The sequence below is a fragment of the Bos indicus genome, chromosome 12, assembly GCF_029378745.1.
Source record: "Bos indicus isolate NIAB-ARS_2022 breed Sahiwal x Tharparkar chromosome 12, NIAB-ARS_B.indTharparkar_mat_pri_1.0, whole genome shotgun sequence".
Classification (NCBI taxonomy): Eukaryota; Metazoa; Chordata; class Mammalia; order Artiodactyla; family Bovidae; genus Bos; species Bos indicus.
The window spans coordinates 30,173,916-30,194,982 of NC_091771.1; the positions used below are offsets into that span (position 1 = coordinate 30,173,916).

Sequence of the window (21,067 nt, forward strand, 5' to 3'; positions counted from 1 at the left end):
TATCTCAACGGCTGTGGAAGTGAGTTTGGGGTGAGAAAGGGGGGGGGAGGTCTGTGGGTGTCTCTTTTGCCTGAGGAGTTGGAGACACTTGTGGAAAAGTCAGGCCCTTTTCGCTCCGGCGGCCGCTCGGGTGTGGGGCTGGCTTGGGTTAGACACATGCACACATACACCATAGAGCTCTGCTTTCCCGTAGCAGCTGCTGCCTCTGCCTCTGCCTCTCCCGCCTCAGCCTCTCTGCCCGGCACACACACACATTCAGATTTGCGCGCTGTTTCAATCCTTGATGACGTGTCCCCGGAGACAGCCAATAGCAGGCGGGCTCTGGTCAGGACAATGGGAGGTATCGGGCCAATGAGTGAGCCCCGTGAGTTGGCGGTAGCCAATAGGCGCGGCGCTGGCTGGAGAGTAATGTTACAGAGCGGAGAGAGTGAGGAGGCTGCGTCTGGCTCCCGCTCTCACAGCCATTGCAGTACATTGAGCTCCATAGAGACAGCGCCGGGGCAAGTGAGAGCCGGACGGGCACTGGGCGACTCTGTGCCTCGCGGAGGGTGAGTCCGGGGCAGCGCCGCGGCGGGGAGAGCGCCTCCGGCAGCTCCTCAGCCCGCGCGGCGGCCGGATCCCCGCGGCCGGGAGCCGGCGGGTCAGGATCCACACAAAGGCAAATGAGGGGGAACCGTGGGGGGAAACTGCGCACGGAGCGAGCCTCCCCTCGGGCGCCGGGAGCCCTGCCCCGCGCCGGAGCCCCGGCCCCCGGGGCCGCCTGAGGCGCCGCGAGCCCCGAGCCCCGCGAGTTTCCACCCCCGGCGGCGTCCGCGCTGACTGGCTCAAAAAAAAAAAAAAAATTTTTTTTTTCCATTAAAAAAAAATTTTTTTAACGTGTTTTTGAACCCCCGGGGCCGAGCGTTCGGGCGGCCGGCGTGCGCGGGGGGCGGCGGGCCGCCGGGCGGGCGGGCGGCGCTTCACGGCTGCATTGGCCGCCGCAGAGCCGGGCGCCGGCGGCGAGCGGGCGAGCGAGCGCGGGCGGGCGGGCGCTGCGGGCGGGCGGCGGCGCGGGGCCGGGGCCGGGGGCGGCGGCGCGGGGCCGGGCCCGCCGGCCTGAGCCCGAGCCTGGGGCCGGGCGCGGCGGCCGGGCGGCGGGGGGGAGCGGCGCCGCGGCGCTCGCTGGATAACATGGCTGACTCGGCCCGGCGCTGCTGGCTGGAGAGAAAACAAGGCGGGCGCGGGCGGGGGGGAAGCTGGGCGCAGCAGTTCCGAGGCAACTTTTTTTTTTCCTCTTCTGCCAGCCCCGCGTCCCCCCGAGTGCGGGGGCGGCGGGCCGCGCGGAGGGAGACGGGGAGCGGTGGGCCGGGGGCGCCTCCCGAGGCGGGGGCCCCCACCTCACACACACACACCGCGGACGGGGGAGGGGGAGGGTCCGGCCGCGCGCCCCCCGCCCCTCCCCCCGGCCGTCATGGCCGAGTGTGTGCGCCAGAGCGCGCCGCGCACCCCGCCCGCCGGCGCTCGCACTCACTCTCGCACACTCACTCTCGCGCACACACTCACACACATACACACACAAAGGGAAGGAGCCATATTCTCTCGCTCGCCCTCGCGGCGGCGGCGGCGCAGGCGGGGAAGACGCGCAGCGGCCATTCCGTGCGCGCCGGCCCCGGCGGCCGCGGGCGGAGCCAGCCCCCATTTCGAGCGGGGCTGCTCCCTCCGCCGAGCCGACAAAATGGGGGAGGCCGACGGGCCTGCGCGGGGCGGCGGGCGCACGTGGCGGGCCCCGCGCGCGGGGATCCGGGCCTGAAGGCCGGGTCGCCGCTCCCCCCCCCGCCCCGGGGGGGTGGCGGCCTCCCAGCGCGCGGCCCCGAAGTTGGCGGGCGGGCGGGAGTAAGGGGGCTCGGGTGGCGGGAAGGTGTGCGAAGCCCGCCCCGCGCGGCGCCCCAACTTTTCAGGGCTTAAAAATATATGTGTATATATATATTCCCCGGGTGGGGGCGGGGGGCAGCCCGAGCCACGAGCAGGAGTGGCTTTTGTCCCTCATCGTTGTTTACTCGAAGAAACTTCAGACCGGACGTGTTTAGTCAGAACCGAAATACATCTCGGGGCCAAACCGATAGGAAGCGAGGCTGCCTGGCGGTGGCAGCCGCGCAAATAGCACCGCCACCCCCCCACACCACCCCACCCCCAGCCTGGGTCCGAGCTGCCGCTTCCACGGTCCCTCCTCCCGGCAAAGTTTTGTGCCGAGAAGAGAATATTTTAAAGCAATCATGGGGAAAACTTTAGACGAGCGGGGAATCTGGCCCGTAATCCGGAAAGGTCTACTCAACTTTGGCTCTTACCTACTCCTTACGTAGCTGCATGAATCTGCAGCATTCCTTTTCTGACCTTTGGGTTTGTTGATTAATAATGATTTCTTACATGAAAAAAAATTTTTAATGACCACTTAGGTATTACATTCAAAACAGATGCAGGGAGATAATTCACAAATACGGTATGAGTGTACCCTTGTGTCTACACTTTCTTTGAGATCCCACTGAAGGACCATTTATTGGGTTGGTGCAGACTCTTCTAGGAATTGTCGATCCCTGACATTTTCTTTGATATTGTGAGGGGTTGTTGCCAAGGCCGTGTTTAATAACCAGTGCCATGCTGTTCATTGACTCCCCAAGAAGTTAGAGTGCTCTTCGGTGCCATAAATTTCATTGTTAACATTAAACTTGTGTTTTTTTATTTTTTAGAAAAATAATTAAACATGGGCAAAGGAGATCCTAAGAAGCCGAGAGGCAAAATGTCATCATATGCATTCTTTGTGCAAACTTGCCGGGAGGAGCACAAGAAGAAGCACCCGGATGCTTCTGTCAACTTCTCAGAGTTTTCTAAGAAGTGCTCAGAGAGGTGGAAGGTAAGAGGGCTGAAAACCTACTGAGTAGGCAATAAAGGCTGAATTCCAAATTGCGATTTTTTTTTTTTTTTTTAAAGCTTCGGTACAATTTGCAAATGTGGGTGTTGATGTCGGAACAGGTTACTAAATATTTAGCAAAGGATACTGCATTTTATTCATTTCCATACTTCACAATTGGTTAAAATTTTGTTAACTTATTTAAGTTTACAATTTTTTTTTTTTTACAGACCATGTCTGCTAAAGAGAAAGGAAAATTTGAAGACATGGCAAAGGCAGACAAGGCCCGTTATGAAAGAGAAATGAAAACTTATATTCCTCCTAAAGGGGAAACAAAAAAGAAGTTCAAGGATCCCAATGCACCTAAGAGGCCTCCGTAAGTATCTTGCCTGTTTTGATTTTTCAGGAAGTATTTTATTGTAGACAAATTTAGCAAGCCACCCTGTGGATCTCCAGTCTGTAATCAAAGTTTCTTAGCTAACTGGTATTGGTATATTTAAATTTTGTAAAATTTCTCTTGGGTGGCAGTTTTAGTTAGAGCGGTGAAATTAGATACTGACCTCACCCAATATGTCTCCTAAATGTAGTTTTGATTCTTTTTTATTTCTTGAGAAATCATAAGTAATTGCAGAATGTTCATTTGGAACACTAATAAATAATATATGTTCAACTAGTAATGTTGTAAGTTAAAATAACTGTGTAAATTAAGTCTAGTGAGGGATATTTAGCATTTTATAACATGATACCCTGTCAGATATGTGGTAGAAATTAGAAGTGGCTTTTATATAGCAGTACAACACAGTTGTTGGTAAACCTGCAATTCTAAACTTAAATCTCTCCTTTTAGTTCGGCCTTTTTCTTGTTTTGTTCTGAGTATCGTCCAAAAATCAAAGGCGAACATCCTGGCCTGTCTATTGGTGATGTTGCAAAGAAACTGGGAGAGATGTGGAATAACACTGCTGCGGATGATAAGCAGCCTTATGAGAAGAAGGCTGCTAAGCTGAAGGAAAAGTATGAAAAGGTAAGCAGTGCGGGTTTGGTGTAGCGGTGAAGGAGTATGCCAGATGTTAGATGAACAGCTGTACTTGGTACTGCAGCTTAATTTCCTATTTTATGATTTCTAATAGGTGTGGTGCAGTGTTGAGTATAACAACTATTCAGTGCACCATTAGCTGTAGTCTGCAAGTCCCTTTCCATCTTTCAAAGAATGTAGATCAAATAAATTGTTAAAGTTGTTTGACTTAACACAATTTGCCTTGGGCAAGGGCCATATACACTTAAGCTGGTTTTGTTATTCTCCACCATGTGAATTTATGAAAATTCTGGTAGTCACTTTGAATCAGATAATGTCATTATTTTAACTGTTCAGGCACACAACATAAAAATAGGCTGGACCAAGTAATACAGATCTGTATTGTTCATAAACACCCTGAAACACTTATGTTCTTTCCCTTATATTAAAAACTTGACTAAGTTAGAAAGTTTAAAATATTTTGATCTGTACAGTAAATTGATACCAGAAAAAGCTATAACCTCCCCTTATACTTTTAATTGAAATATTAAGTAAAGTTAGATTTTAGGTTATTTAGTCATTCTGGAGAAATATATCCATTTCTAGATGTTTCTGAACCTAGTTGCATGCTTGGTGGCAGATAACTTTTTTTTTTTTTTTATGGAGAGATTTCCTGCTATGGATTAGGGTCTGTCAGTATAAACCTGTAGAATGCTTTTTTGCATTCAGAAGGTGGCAGTGTCTACCCTTTAATCAGTCTCTACATTCTAGTTTTAATAAAGTTTGGATGTGGTATATAGTTGTACTTCAGTGAGGCATAGCAATGCAAATATTAGACAATGTCATACCATGAGCTCTGGCTTATTTAGTTATCTCATAATATTTTTATGAGTGTTTGTGAAAGTCCAAGTTGGTGTGAATCTTCAGATAAATGGTATTTTAGTGTATCTGAGTCCTTGTTTTTTCCATAAAGTTTTGCCTGTTACTTTTATTTCTCCCATTACTTAACTGTTTGGTCTTTCGTCCCACTTTCTTCCTGCCTTTATTTTGGAAGGATATTGCCGCATACCGAGCTAAAGGGAAGCCTGATGCAGCAAAAAAGGGAGTTGTCAAGGCTGAAAAGAGCAAGAAAAAGAAGGAAGAGGAGGAAGATGAGGAAGATGAAGAGGATGAGGAGGAGGAAGAAGATGAAGAGGATGAGGAGGAGGAAGAAGATGATGATGATGAATAAGTTGGTTCTAGCGCAGTTTTTTTTTTTTTTTTTTTTTTCTTGTCTATAAAGCATTTAACCCCCCTGTACACAACTCACTCCTTTTAAAGAAAAAAAAATTGAAATGTAAGGCTGTGTAAGATTTGTTTTTAAACTGTACAGTGTCTTTTTTTGTATAGTTAACACACTACCGAATGTGTCTTTAGATAGCCCTGTCCTGGTGGTATTTTCAATAGCCACTAACCTTGCCTGGTACAGTATGGGGGTTGTAAATTGGCATGGAAATTTAAAGCAGGTTCTTGTTGGTGCACAGCACAAATTAGTTATATATGGGGATGGTAGTTTTTTCATCTTCAGTTGTCTCTGATGCAGCTTATACGAATAATTGTTGTTCTGTTAACTGAATACCACTCTGTAATTGCAAAAAAAAAGAAAAAGAAAAAAAGTTGCAGCTGTTTTGTTGACATTCTGAATGCTTCTAAGTAAATACAATTTTTTTTATTAGTATTGTTGTCCTTTTCATAGGTCTGGAAATTTTTCTTAAGGGGAAGCTAGTCTTTTGCTTTTGCCCATTTTGGATCACACGGAATTATCACACTTTATCTTTCATATAGTTAGCTGATAAAAAGCTTTTGTCTGCACACCCTGCATACCCATGATGAGGGTAATAAAAGTTGAATTGAGACACCTTTCATCCATAACTGAAACTTCAGTCTTGACCAGTTGATAGCGGATTTCACATAGCCCAGTTACATTTACCAAGTGAAGAGTAACCAATCTATTCACAGCACGGGATTACTAGAATCAAGCATTTTGAAAGTCTGTCCTTGAAGGACTAATAGAAAAGTATGTTCTAATCTTTACATGAGGACTCTACACTCTTTAACTCCCATTACCATGTAATGGCAGTTATATTTGCAGTTCCCACGTTAAAGACCCGAGAATGTATCCCCAAAAGCGTGAGCTTAAAATACAAGACTGCCATATTGTTTTTTTGTCGATGATTGTCCCAGCAAAGGCTCTGGGAAAAAGTGCTGGCTGTAAATGTCTTCTCCTGCTTATCCAAGTAGAGATTGTTTAGGAAACTTGAGACCCTTGGTTAAAGGTATTTTTAATTGGGCTGACTTTAAAAGTTATATACCACATTTTAAATCAGGTATATCTTCCTGTATTATGGTTTGCCCCTTTATAAATCGAATAGACAAGGGAGGAAGACACTTTGTATTTCAGTATGAATTAACTGATTTATTTGAATTTGACTTTTCTTTACAAAACTCCAGCTCATTCATTAGGGTCATATGTTTATCTGCTTAGCAGTTTAGGGAACAATTTGGCAATTTTGTGGTTTTTGAGATTATTGTTCTCTTAAAGTGCCAGTGTTTTAAAATAGCGTTCTTGTAATTTTACACGCTTTTGTGATGGAGTGCTGTTTTGTTATATAATTTTGACTTGGATTCTTTCCATTTGCATTTGTTTATGTAATTTCAGGAGGAATACTGAACATCTGAGTCCTGGATGATACTAATAAACTAATAATTGCAGAGGTTTTAAATATTAGTTAAATGGCTTTCACTTAAGATTTTTGTTATATACATATTTTATCTTAATATCTCTTAGCAACATCCTTTAAGTGTAAGGGCTGCCAAAGTTTATCCTTTTAAAAATACTCACTTCACCCTTATAAATAGGTTAATGGGCTGATAAAAAAAGATTTCCATGAGACATTCCATGTGTTCTCAGGCTGCTATCTATAAATTAGGAAAAAACTAATTTTGCTTCCAGACTACTGAGTAAGATAGTTTTCCAAAGCAAGGTACATGTAAGTAAAAAGCAGAATAGTGATTATAAATCTAAACTTCCCTTTTCTAAGCTAAAGGAGAGGACATCAAAGGAAGGCTGAAATTGTCAAAATTTATCAAATTTTTGGTCAAGAGGAACAAGGCGTTATCTCTGATTTACATGCAAGTTTCCTATAGCTATAGAAATTGTTGCTAGTAGGCAATCCTAAATGGATAAATTCTGCCCTGAGGAACTTGAGTGGGTAATTGTGGCAGGAGATGTTGAGAATGGGAACAAGGATTTTTTCAGGTTAACTAACTGGATTCAGGTCTTGACAGGAAGACATGGACAAAAACCCTCTTAAATCTTCAGACATACTAGCTCTTCAGTATTCAAAAGTACACCCTGAAACTTTGGTATCCAAAATGCAAATAAAGGGAGGTAGGAGGCAATTTAAATAATTTAGTGGAAAACCCTTGTTTAACTGGAGATGGTTTTTTAAAAGTTAACGCAGAGGAACTATTTCAATGTTTAGAAACAGTTACAGCACTATGGGTTATAAAGATTTTCTTCACATCAGATTAAACTATAGTATTTTCTGCATTTTAAAAATTGATAAAATTGGCATACTGATTTAACTAATTGTTTTCCTAAAGGTTGGGAGGTATTGGCTGGTTAGTTACTATGATTGTCCTTTTGGCCTTGCTATCAGTTACTGATATTTGCTGTATTAATTTTCTTAATCTGGAAATTGTGTCCTGTGCACCACAGGGGTAAGACTCAAATGATAAAAGGTGAAAAGTGCCCGAGTGACAAGATGTTCAGCAAATACTTCCTTCACAGCCTGGGGGATTTTTTCAGTATTGTTAGACATTAGGGTAGTATCCAGCTGTATTGAAGATGCACTGGAAATATAAGACAGAAATTTCTGAATGGAAAGTGTGGGCAACTCCCTTGCTTGGCATCATATAAACCATGACAGAAGTTCAAATTTAGGTCTGTTCAGTGTAACAGGCCTCAAAGTGCCTGAAATACCTCTTTCAATACCAGCCAGGTACTTTCTGCATAGGATGGTATAACTATAAATTAGCACAAACCCATTACAGTTTACATCTTGGGATTAACTGCTGCTCAAGTGTGAACCATTGGCTAGTAACTAGTCTGTTAAGTGGTAACTTACTTAAAAAATTTTTTTCACATTGATGCATTGTCATTTTCTGTAAATTGACTCTTGAAATGCTTTTAAAACAACATAAAAGCTAGGAAACTCTGGATACCTATGCAACAAGAGATGCAAGCTGGTTCACTGGCCCGCTTGTTAACAGCGAAGACATGAACAGTGCTAACACTTGCCAGAACTTGGGAAGTTCCCTGGGTCTAAGCCAAGTTGGTCCCTGGAGTAAGTAACAAGGCAAAACGGCTCTGCTCTAGGAACACTGCTATTTAACAGTACACCCTGGCTCAGGACATGGGATGACAGGCATAATTTAATGGGCCATACTCCAGAATATGCCCACACCTTCTAGTAGGTTTTGGTCTGGAATCACAGCTGCCAGTAAAAATGAAGGTCACTCAGTGTCTGACTTTGCGACCCCATGAACTATATGCCCACCAGGCTCCTCTGTCCACGGGATTCTCCAGCAAGAACACTGGAGTGAGTAGCCATTCCCTTTTCCAGGGGAGCTTCCCAACCCAGGGATCAAATCTGGGTTTCCATTTTAGGCAGATTCTTTACCATCTGAGCCACCAGGGAAGCCTGAGTCATGTCATTGGTTTGATCTATAGATGTAACTGGCTGAAAAGGAGGAAGCAGTAGTACAGATCTGGAATGATATGAGGAATTATGGCAGCTTGAACAATGGTAGGATCAAGGATGCAGAGAATGAAAGCCAATCAACAGTGGTGAGAAAATCAGTGAAAAAGAGACTCTTGTACTTTTTTTTCTCTTCAGTCACACAATTCAAACATACAAGTGACATTCCATGGTATGATGTTCCATAATACATTTGATAATTACTGATGTCATTCGTGTTGTTGGCTATTTTTTGCTATTCCTAACTACCACAGTGAACACCTTGAAATAGAATTGCCGAGTCAAGTGCATTTAAAATTTGGCAGATACTGACAAAAGGACCGCTTCCCCAAGGCTATCCTTACTGTGCAAGTTTTTAGCGATGATTTCTAAGATAAATCAGGATTTTTTTTTTTTTACTGATTATTCTTTAGCTCTATGAAATGACTCTCCCTTTTTTTTTCCTTGTTGCATTATTTTTTTATTTTTTTAATTGAAGGATAACTGCTTTACAGACTCTCCATTTTTAAAAGATGAGAAATTAAAATACTGAAATACTGTTGTTTGTTCAGAGCCACCCAAACACGAGGTAGAATCAGACATGAGAGACCCTTGGGTGTGACTATTTAGACTGTTTCCACTACTGAACAAATTATTTCTCTATAAAGTTACTGCAATAATGAATTCATTGTGTGAAAATGAGGAACTTCCTATTTTGGCATCTTGGATCCAGAAGCTTTACCTGGGGAGGGATTTTTCTAGCAGAGGTTGTGTGTCAATCTTTACAGAAGCTGTAACCAATAGTTTCGGAGAAAAACTATAGTCAAGGATTGTGTGGGCCGGATTCTGGGCATTAGGAGATGATAGGTTATTTGGAAAAGAGGAATGGATATTGAGGATCTGCCTTAAATGGGATAAAATGATCACTGCTTCACGTCCTAGCTGGAGATGGTACTTTAGGAAAAGGGCATACTGCAAATGCATTTATAAGTGCAATTGTATTAATAGACTTTAAAGTGGAATTAAGCCTAGTTCCTTAGAATTACATAGAATCTCCAATTACAGGCTTTATCATACTTTTCCTTCACTGGGTTTCAACTAGGGATCATCCTATAAAGTGTTCTGAACATAAGCAGGTAAGAAAAGTCCTAAAGCAAATAAGCATGGGCTGGGGGTGAGTTGTACGTTACTCAATACTGTGAAGAATAAGAACTTGGGGCTGTTCACAGCAAGGATGTGGCAGCCCCCTCCCTACTCCCCCGCCTAACTTTCAGGGAACCTCAAGTCTTGCTCTGCCACTTGGAGTCCACCTGTCTGGGACTTGGGCATGGTGAGTGGGTTAGACACACACAGGCTGAGAAGTCTTTTTTCTTTTTTTTATAAGAGGATCAAGAGGTGTCATTGCTTTGGGACTGCAAAGAGATCAAACCAGTCAGTCCTAAAGGAAATCAATTCTGAAAATTCAATGGAAGAACTGATGCTGAAGCTGAAGCTGCAATACTTCGGTCACCTGATGTGAAGAACCGACTCATTGGAAAAGACCCTGATGCTGGGAAAGATTGAAGGCAAAAGGAAAAGAGGTCAACAGAGGATGAGATGATTGGATAGCATCACCGACTCAATGGACATGAATCTGAGCAAACTCTGGGAAATGGTGGACAGGGGAGCCTGGTGGGCTACAGTACATGGGGTCACAGAGTCATGCACGACTTACCGACTGAATGACAGCAAAGAGTAAAGCATAGTGCCAATGTAGGGTCCTAGCACATTAGAAGTGAAAGGCTCTAGGCTCTTGGGAGTCCAGCTGGTGCATTTGCACAGAGCAGTGAGTCGGTAGAGGCCCACCAAAATTCAAAGGCTGGCTCAGAGACCAAAAGCAGTATCAAAACAATCTAGCAGCACCAGACTAAGAGCAGGTGCAAAGAAATTTACGAGTTTCTTCCCCTTCCCTGTAAGGACAGGAACCGGGTGTGTGTGGGGGGTGGGGTGGGGCACAGCTGGAAGCCTTCCTCCCTAACTCTTTTTCTGCCTGGGTTCCCCTGCCTTGGCTACGATTGTTCCAGCAAGTCAGCACACTGCTGTGATTCCTGTGACTCCTCTCTGGCCTTCCTCCTTCTGTTTACTTGGACTCAGGACACTTACAGGCAAAACAAAACTAAAATACTGTCAATCATGTAGAAACTGATAAGCTGCCTGATTCTAAAGGGCTGGGAAGCCCCAGAAGAATGTGTGCTGCGTATGAGTCCTTAGAACTGCAACCTGAACTCCAGAAGAAGGAAGGATTGCAATGCACTGCAATCTCTTTTGAAAAACTGTTATTGTGAGTAAAATTTACATTCATTGAAAGAAAACCACCAAGAAACCAAAAATCTACAATTCTATCAACAATTAACATATTACGCGCCCTTGTAGTTTTATATATGTAACATGATTAACACACATATATTGGTGCTAAGTCGCTTCAGTCGTGTTCGACTCTTCTCGACCCTATGGAGCATAGCCACCAGGCTCCTCTGTCCGTGGGATTCTCCAGGCAAGAATACTGGAGCCGGTTGCCATTTCCTCCTCCAGGGGATCTTTCTGACCCAGGGTTCAAACCTGCATCTCTTGCATCTCCTGCATTGGCAGGCAGATTCTTTACCACTAGCACCACTTGGGAAATGCAACACATATATATGTGATTAATAAATAAAATATATGTGTATATATTTACTTATTTAATCTGAGGTGAGATTCTCATAAGATAAAATGAACAATTCAATGGCATTTAGTACATTCACAGTGTTGTGCAACACCACCACTAGTTCCAAACATTTTCATCACCCCAGAAGGAAATCTTGTACCATCAATTCCTCCCTCCCCCTTGACTCTTGGCAAAACCCAATCTGCATTGTCTCCATGGATTTACCTATTGTGGGTATTTCATATAAATGGAACTGTACAATGTGACCTTTTGTGTCTAGCTTCTTTCACTGAGCATTGCTTCTCAAGGTTCATCCACATAGTGGTACGTATCAGTATTTCATTCCTTTTTGTGGCTGAATAATATTCCATTGGTGGTATATATCACAATTCATGTATTCATTCATCCATTGATGGACACTTGACCAGTACTCCTATGAACATGCACGTTCATGTATTGTTTTGAATACCTGTTTTCAATTCTCCGTGTACATATGTAAGAATGGAATTACTGGATCTCGTGATAATTCTATGTTTAATCTTTTGAGGGACCATGATGGCTAAGATGACTCTTCTACAGCAGCTGAACCACTTTACATTCCCTCTAGCAATGGATGAGCATTCCAACTTCTCCACAACCTCACCAACACTTCCTGTTTTCCATGCATATCTGTGATAGCCATCCTAGTGCATGCATCTCCTTGTGGTATTGACTGTATTACCCTGATGACTAACGATACTAAACATCTTTTCATGTGCTTATTGGCCATTTGCACACCTTCTTGGGAGAACTAATTTAAGTTCTTTGCCAATTTTTTAAAAAATGACTTATTTTTTGGTTGCCCTGGGTCTTGGTTGCTGTGCTTGGGCTTTTTCTCTAGTTGCAGAGTGGGGACTCCTCTTCACTGTGGTACACGGGCTTCTCATTGCCATGGCTTCTCCTGTTGCAGAGCCAAGGCTCTAGAGCATAGGCTCAGTGGTTGTGGCCGCACAGACTTAGTTGCTCTGCAGAACATGAAATCTTCCTGAACCAGGGATCGAACCTATGTCCCCTGCATTGGCAGGTGGATGCTTATCCACTGTACTACCAGGGAAGTCCGCCTTGCCCATTTTCAAATTGGGTTGTGGTATATATATTTGTTTTACAAAAAAATGGTAACATATTTACAAACATTCTATTTGAAAATGACTTTTACGGAAAACAATCTTTATTAAACTAACTTTATCATCATATATTCTTATTGTGCTCTGCATTGCATCATTTCTACTGCCTCCATGGTTTTCCACTGAGTAAATATAAAATATCATACATTCTGTGCCAAATGTATTTTAAATTGATGTTGCTAGAGGACTTCCCTGATGGGGTCCAGTGGCCAAGACTCCAAGCTCCCGATGTAGGGGGCCCAGCTTCAACCCCTGATCAGGGAACTAGATCCTATATACCACGACTAAAGGTTGAAGATTCCACGTGCCGCAACCAAGGCCTGGCACAGCCAAATCAATTAATTTTAAAAATACCATAAATGATCTAGTCAATCCCATCTTATTAGATGTTTGTGTGGTTTCTGATTTTTTAGTTAGTTTTATTGAAGTATAGTTGATTTACAATGTTGGATTAGTTTCTGCTGTGCAGCAAAGTGATGCACACATACATATACACTCTTTTTCATATTCTTTTTCATTATGGTTTGTCACAAGATATTGAATAAAGTTCTCTGTGTTTTCCTTCTGTAGGAAGGACCTTGTTTGTTGATTTTTTAAGTATTTTGAATAAGGCTAAGATGACTCATCTTTTCTTGTACCCATACTTTTGTGTCCATGATTATTTTGTTAGGTTATACATATTCCTCAAAGTTAAATGGATGAATTTGAAGTCAGTTTTTGAATGAAATGAAATGATTAATTTGGTTTTACCAAGCCGCCTTGAGCAAGTTTGCACCCAAATGTGATAACTTTTTAAAAGGCTATTGAGACAATTTTACATATAAGAGATATGTAGGTTCATGATTTCTAAGATTCTATAAAGCAGTGGGGGAAATTGTGAAAGGGGTAAGCCTTCAAAAGCAAGCAGATTAAAAGCCTTAAAAACCTGGAGAGCTGTTGGGTTGAAATGACTCTTCTCCTTTATGCTTCTGTTATTTTACTACTTTTCAGGTTGAAGATTAACAGAAAGCACTTTTATATTTAAGTAATTGCAGGACTGCAAAAAGAGAACGTGTGGGTCAATTGGAATGGGTGAAAAAACTTTGAAATTTTTGCAAAACCATTAGAGCTTCTTGCTTTTCATTTCATTGGATCTAGTTGTATTCTTCATAATAATCTACATGATTTCCAAAACTTACTAGTCATTTGTATCAGAATTATTTTCTTTAAATACAGTTAACTGTGCTTTCACATGTGATTTAACACCGAGACACAGGTCAACAATTCTTCTAGGGAGTACATGTCTTATCAAATAGTGGTCAACAGGTCAACATAAAATTGGATTAATTATAAAAAAAAATTATCTTCTAGTCAGTCCCATAGGAATTTATTTCATACATTGATAAGTATTGGATTTTACACTATATGGATCAAACCTGAAAAGTAATATAAATTTTTCACTTCTTTTAAGGACCAAAACTTTAGAGATCAACATTGTAAAACTTTATATCATGAATTTATATATACTGAGCTTCTACAGATAATTATAATGAACCATTAGAATATTGATTTTATTTTTAAAAATTAGGTAAGAGATACATTATTGTAAATCTAATATTTGAAGGGTTTTTTTTTTTAATGTTAAGGTCTTGAGAATTTTTAAAGAATAACAGTTAAGAATCAAACTGACTTGGGAAAAAACAACAGAGATATAGTTTTATTATTATTGTTTTTTGCTATGTCTTCATTTTAAGGCCCAATAAAATTTTTTCTCACCTTTAAAACCAAGGAGTCTTGCTGCTGCTGCTTCTGCTGCTGCTGCTAAGTCGCTTCAGTCGTGTCCGACTCTGTGTGACCCCACTAGGCTCCTATGTCCCTGGGATTCTCCAGGCAAGAACACTGGAATGGGTTGCCATTTCCTTCTCCAGTGCATGAAAGTGAAAAGTGAAAGTGAAGTCGCTCAGTCGTGCCCGACTCTTAGCGACCTCATGGACTGCAGCCTACCAGGCTCCTCCGTCCATGGGATTTTCCAGGCAAGAGTACTGGAGTGGGTTGCCATTGCCTTCTCCAAAGGAGTCTTAGTAGGCTATTATTAATAATATTTAAAATCTCACTTTAAAAAAAACCATAAAAATGGGACTTCCTTGATGGTCCAGTGGTTGGGACTCTGTGCTCCCTGTGCAGGGGATACAAGTTCAGTTCTTGATCAGGGAACCAAGATGCCACATGCCTTGTGATGCAGCCAAAAATACTAATAACAAATTTTAAAACATCATTAAAAACATTTCTCTTTTGTTTTACTATAAATATATTTTCTAAATGGGAAAATTATTTAGAAACTGCTAGTACAAATAGAAGTTAACCTCAAAATATATCTTCATTAGCTTTCATGCCTCCACCATCAAATAGGATGAAAAGATAACCCACAAAATGAATAAATGCTGAGGACAGAGTTTAGTATGTGCTTTAGTTCTTTTTATGTAAAGCTGTAAACCAAGAGGAAAGCATGCGATAAATAAGTGGACTTGCCCGGGACCTTGGGACAGTGTTTGGGAGTCTGACGCTGTTCCAGTGACTTGTTGGTGGCAAGTTAGCAGACAACACTTGGGCCAAGGGTGGCAGCCTGCACGGAAGCAGGGTAACCGGCCAAGAACGTAAACAGGAGCTCCTGTTAATGGGTTTGGAGGGCCTATACCCTCCATAGTTCTAGGGAACTTTGATTACAACCATTGACATTGCCTTACTGAGGGACCTGCTGAGCACCCAGTCAAAGCACCTTCTTTGCAATGAAATAGGCTCTTTGGAGCCACATTTCAGTGAAAGGAGACCTGGAAACTTTTTTCCTAGAGATAGGCAGGTTTTTGTGATTGCACTGCAATCCACTTACAAGGAATAGCTATTACTAATTTTTGGAAACACAACTGTTATTCTTCCTCTCAAAGGTTTGGGGATGCAGGTCTCCATCAAGTTTCTGGTTTCTTTTAAACCCAGGGAGGGAGTCGGTTAGGTAAGTAGTGGAAATTGTCAGATGACAGTCATCTTCTTATATCTACACTAGATTCTTTCCCAGGATCCAATTTTAGCTAAAAACAGAATAAAACCCATCTGGTATCACTTTAGAGAGTTAAGAGGAGAAAGCCTGAGAAAGACTTTTAAGGAATAAACTCACAAAATGTATTCATGATAAAGCTGATCAAAATTAGGTTTGAAATCTAAGTTTTCACCCAGTATAAAGAAGTCTTTCAATTTTTTTATACAAGAATTTTAAAAGAAATTTTATTCATTGAAATGTGGCTGCTACAAGTATAAGATACTGTACCATTCAACATATGATTTTACTGTGTGTAGGTGGCCCCCTACCTAATTAGTTAGCATGACTTCTAACATATGATAAAATGGTAAAAATAGGGCAGACACTCAAATGTCCTTTCCTTGAGAGAGAGTCCAAGGTATGGAAGAAGCCCTTGGGGACCTTTACCCCTGATCTGTAAAATCTGTGATGAGACATCCCAAGTCTCTCCTTTCCTCACAGGTGGACTCTGCCCATCCTGCTAGTTCCTTCCTCTCCTGACCCAAATCTCCAGTGAAACAGGGTACCTGTGGCCCCTGGAGGGGGCTACTCAGGACCTCCAACACCTCTAAGGTCGGTGCACATCCCCAGTGGGACTATGGCAGCCTCCCCCCAAATCTGCAGGCAGGGGTGCTGGATTCCCAGTTCCCTATGTCTAGACACATGACCTTCAAGCCAAGTTCTTTTGCACAAGATTTCTATTTTCCATTTTCCATTAATAAGAGCAGCAGTCAGAATGCAACTCAAATTAAACAATTGTCTGTCACTCCGTTCAAACGATGGGGTGATGGTTTTCCACTCGGGCTGTCAGTCCTAGGAGGGTGGCGGATGCTCCTTTGACTGCTGGATCACATGTGTGATCTTAAATAAGTGCTTCAGGAGTGAACTCATTTTCTCCCCTGTGGCAAACTACAAATTCTAACATATGGGTTCTAATGCCAAATAGGATACAATTTCTAGAAATTTAAGTTGATATACCCTACCTCCCAGTTGCCTAGAGGGATCTGGGATAAAGCTTGCCAAAAAATGGGGACATTTCACTATAAGTATAAAAAATAAGTTATGAACTCTGAGACCTTGAGAAGAATGGACACTAATTTATCCACTGCATAAAGTAATTTTCACAGTATCTCCAGATGTGGATACCATTATCAGATAGAATCATCACTTTCGACAAGTTTTTTCTCAGCTGATTTTCTTGAGTATCAAATATTTAGGTTTAAAGAACATTTGCTTTTAGAGTTAAGACTCCTTCGGTTCCATTAATACATAAAGGCAATTTCATTAATGTCATTAAATCTTCTTTTATGGGCAGGACTTCTTATTAAATACAACAGACTATGTTGGAGCTGTCACAAAGTCAAATTTGTGCAATGAATTGAACGGTGTCTGTCTCAAATGTATTTTAACCAAGTTTTAGGGCGGAAATCTTCCTGTAAATGATTGTGCTTAAATTATATTATTGTCGCTCTCTAGTTACCCTATAATTTAACCTTCTTTAAATGACATAGATTACATTAAATAAATACTGACAAGTGGTATACATCACATAAAGACACTAAAGACCACTAACATTTAGCAGTGGGTTGGAAAATATATATAAAGCCAGGGAGAATGAACTTCCTTACCCCCTAAATCAATCCAGTTTCTCTCTAAAGGTTGATGACAACACCTCCTCGGAATGGGAAGGTGAGAAATCCGGCTCGTTGATCGTCCAGCAGGCCCCCTCTCTTTCCGGATCCCTTCATTCTCTTACAAAGGAGCTAGGCACCCCTCCTTGGGCCTGGAGACAGGCGATCAGCGGAACAGACAGGCATCTTCCACAGGACTTTGTAGGAGCCCGCACGTTCCTGGAGGAGGCCAACAATGAACAAGTAAACACGTAAGAAAGAGCACTTCGGCTGCTGCTCAGGATATGCTGATAAAGGTGAGTGATGAAAGTGGGAGAACGGGGCGGGGGCGTGGGAGGGACCGTCTGGAAAGGCCTCCCTGGGGCTTGCAGCGGAAAGTTCGCTCATTTTCCAGCTGGGTTGGTCACCCACCTGCTGACCCTCATTCTGGGGCTCTGACGAGGCGTGGGGGCGGCTGAGGCTCAGGACTCCCCCGGGCAGCCCCAGCAAAAGCCCCTGCGACCCTGCAGGTCGCTATTTCCGAACTGCCTGGCTCCCCCTCCTGATCCAGGAAGGCCCCGCCTGGCCTCCCGCTTCCCAGTCGCCCCGGGGAGCGGCCTGGTCTCGGCTCTCAGGATGTGGAGGCTGCAAATAGCTCGGCAGCTGCGGCCGGGAGCCGCCGGGAAGCGCGCCAGCCGCCGCCACCCGGGCCAGGAGCCGCCGCGCGGAGCGCCCCGCGCCCGCCGAGGCCGCCTTGCCGGCGCGGGGCCCCCAGCACCGTGCGCCCCGGGGCTATGGAGGAGCCCGATCGCTGCCCGCTTCCACGACGGCCAGCACCAGGGATCCCCTGTTCTGCACGAGGTGAGGGAGGACGGGCCCCCTCTCTGCGCAGAGCTGACTCCACCTCTCGGGGGTCTTGATGCCTAGCCTGACCCCAGAGAGTCGTTCAGTCTTTTGACATCATCGCCTTAAAATATTTTTTCTCTTGAGTTTCCTGCTAGCGACAAGACTCATATTCTCCTCTGGCCACACTCCTAAAACTTGAAAACCTAAGTCTTATTTAGACAGCACCATGGCAAGTACCTTTTTATATCTTTTTTTTGTTTGTTTTTTTGACCGTGCGTCTTGCAAGATCTTAGTTCCCAGACCAAGGATCGAACGCACGGCCGGAGTGAGAGCGCCGGGTCCTACTAACCACTGGACTTCCAGGGGATTCCCGCAAGTTCAGTCTTTTAAGAAGGACGCCTAAAAGGAAATTTAAACGGACCCCTTGCTCTGCCCACAAGCAGTCGAAACAGGGATGGGTCCTGGTCGCCCCCAGCTCTTCTCCCACAAAGGAGAGTGGGAGGTGACACTGGGGGCGCAGAGCGTTGTTGGAGCCTAGGGTCCTCCCGATTCTCGAAGGTGGGTACAGTTGGCAGCACTGGGCTGCCACGACCCAGCCTTCCAAGGGACAGGCCGCTTCCCCCCAGCTCCTCCTTGGTGCCTGCTGCCAGAAGAACTTCCGGTCCCTTCCAAGGTCAAGTTCAAGTTGCCCTGTCTGGGTGACAGGAGCCCGGCTGGTCCCACCAGCGCAGTAAGCCTGGGGGCTGCCGGCAGAGCCTGAACCCCACCCAGAAGTTGCTGGGGGTGGGCGGGTCCTTGGAAACAGACAAACTGCTCTCTTGAGGTAAGTGGGCGGAAGAAAAAAAAAACACAACTGCTGAGATTGGCCCAGATTCTGCTCTGATGATTGGCCTTGGTCCTGGGGGAACTTCTGGGGGTAGTTTCAGCTCCTTTCTCAGCTTTTGTTTGCAAAGGACAGAGAAGACACCATTCAGAAATGAGTGTACAGCGCCATAATTGTCACAGGAAACGGCTGCCAATGACCGTGACATTAGATTTTCATCTTTCTTCTTTTTGTTTTTCATTGTGCAACCAAAAACGGTCAACATTTATCAGCTAAATGTTAAGATTTCAGCTGGTACTGAGTGGATATTATTTGATGTTATTTAGGAGGCCTCAAAAACAAAACTCAAAAAACTTGAAAGAAACCCATCCAGGTTGACGGGTCAAGTGAAGATTTTGTGAAATAACCAGATTTGCAGTGAATGGAAAACCCCATTATGTTGTTACTCTTTTTAGATTAAAATTTAAACATGCTTTAGCAAATATGTCCGTTTCCTTGACATGGAGGTTTTGTTTCAGGTTCTCTTTCTGTGGCCTGAGAGAGCTTTAAGTCTGCTAGAAACTCCCCTGAGAGGAACTCTAAGGTGGAATATTAATTCCTCTGCCTATTATATGCATAAAGTCAGGCAACCTCCCTCCCAGGGGGCATCAGAAATTGCTTTTGTGCACTGTTTGGAAAGGCTTTTGCATCCAGAAACAAAAGTGAAAAACACAACAAAATCCCAAAGGAATGCCCGCAAAGAAATAAGGATGTGAAGTTCAAAGGCCTACAGAGCCCAGAATTTCAAGTCACTGGTTTTCAAAAATCATTCAAGTCCAGGCTTTGGACTCAGACTCACACTGCTTTGTGCCAGCCCTCACCTGACAACCAGCTAGATGTGTATCTTTCAGCAAGTATTTCACCTCCAGTGCCTCAATTTCTCCATCTGTAAGATGGGTAAAATAATCAGCTTCATAAGGCTTCTCGGTCACATGTGAGAATTTAATAAAATAATCCATGTAAAATCTGGCACAATGTTTGGCACTTGGTGAGAACTCAGTAAATAGTGAACTATTTTTATATAACAAAACAAATTATATAATAAATGATTTGCTTGTTATTAATATACTGTATGTTACTACAAAGTCTTTTCTCCTCCAACTTGGGTTTTCACTTTAATCCAAAACATATTATGGTGGCTTCACCCCCAGTTATTTGAACTTGATGCCAGTGGTTCCCAGTCACCTGGAGAACTTACAAAGGGACTGACGCGAGTCTTACCCACAAGGATTCTGATTTAACAGTCTATGGTGTGGCCTGGGCTTTGGACGTTTTGAAAGCTCCCCAGGTGATTCTAATGTAGAATCAGCCAAGTTTGGAAACTAGTGCTTTTTGGTGTTGTCCCAATCAAAAAGGCAAACAGATGTCTATAGTTTAAATCAAATTAAAGCAGTCTGTATTCTGAGCTACTAATCTGACTTATTTTGCTGCATTAGCCATTCAAATCAGCCAATCCCCTGACATTTTCACGGAATTTATAAGTTTTGGCTATTTTGACCAATTAATTTGGTTAAAAAGTTTGATTCATTAAAATCACATGGCCACAGCCTCAAGTAAATTGAATTTATTGGAAATCAGCTAGGATTGTATATGTATTTGGAAGTTTTTAGGTTACACATTACCATAGAAGTCCACATTATTTAATTCCACTCTGTACATTTACTAAGAATCTGGATATTAAATTAAATGTTGACAGTTTTGAATTGATTTGACCAATTATTTTAGTAAAAAAAAATTATTTCTCAAAGTCCTATAACTATAGGTTAAAGGAATTGAATTTGTTGGGGACCAACTAGGATTTTAAATGTAATTGGAAGTATAAACTATTATAGAAATACACATTACTGAATTCCATCTTGCACATTTGCTAACCCACCGGATGTTAAATCAAAATGCTGAGAGTTGGAATTAGGTTAATAGTGTCTCGTCCCTTTGATCTCATCTCGGGGACTTTAGATGGCATGTAGGTTGCTATCAGATTTGACACCACTGTCTGTGTATTATTAACCTCTTTAAAAAATTAATGAGCGTGTTGGTCCACTTAGCACTTGGGTCACAGTGATCCATCAGAGGAACCATGAGTGAGGTGGCACTCACAGCCTCCATCAGCTTGCTTTCTATCAACATTCTCCATTAGAGGCACACAGTACCAGGTTAGAAAAAGCCCCTGAATCTTG

General features: G+C 43.2%; 1 protein-coding gene and 1 long non-coding RNA gene across 2 annotated transcripts in view; both read left to right on the forward strand.

Annotated features, from left to right (window-relative positions):
• The first annotated feature begins 392 nt into the window (after window positions 1–392).
• HMGB1 (high mobility group box 1) lies at window positions 393–6,658 on the forward strand. Its single transcript, XM_019971453.2, has 5 exons — window positions 393–548; window positions 2,724–2,887; window positions 3,115–3,260; window positions 3,731–3,905; window positions 4,951–6,658. Exons 2-5 carry the CDS (start codon window positions 2,738–2,740, stop codon window positions 5,125–5,127), a joined length of 648 nt encoding a protein of 215 aa, XP_019827012.1. The 5' UTR covers window positions 393–548; window positions 2,724–2,737; the 3' UTR covers window positions 5,128–6,658.
• Window positions 6,659–17,385: 10,727 nt separating this feature from the next.
• Window positions 17,386–21,067, forward strand: part of LOC109566812 (uncharacterized) — a 32,862-nt gene continuing 29,180 nt past the window's right edge. Inside the window, exon 1 of the long non-coding RNA XR_002181919.2 lies at window positions 17,386–17,499. This is a non-coding gene — a long non-coding RNA (uncharacterized lncRNA). The remainder of the gene's footprint in view (window positions 17,500–21,067) is intronic.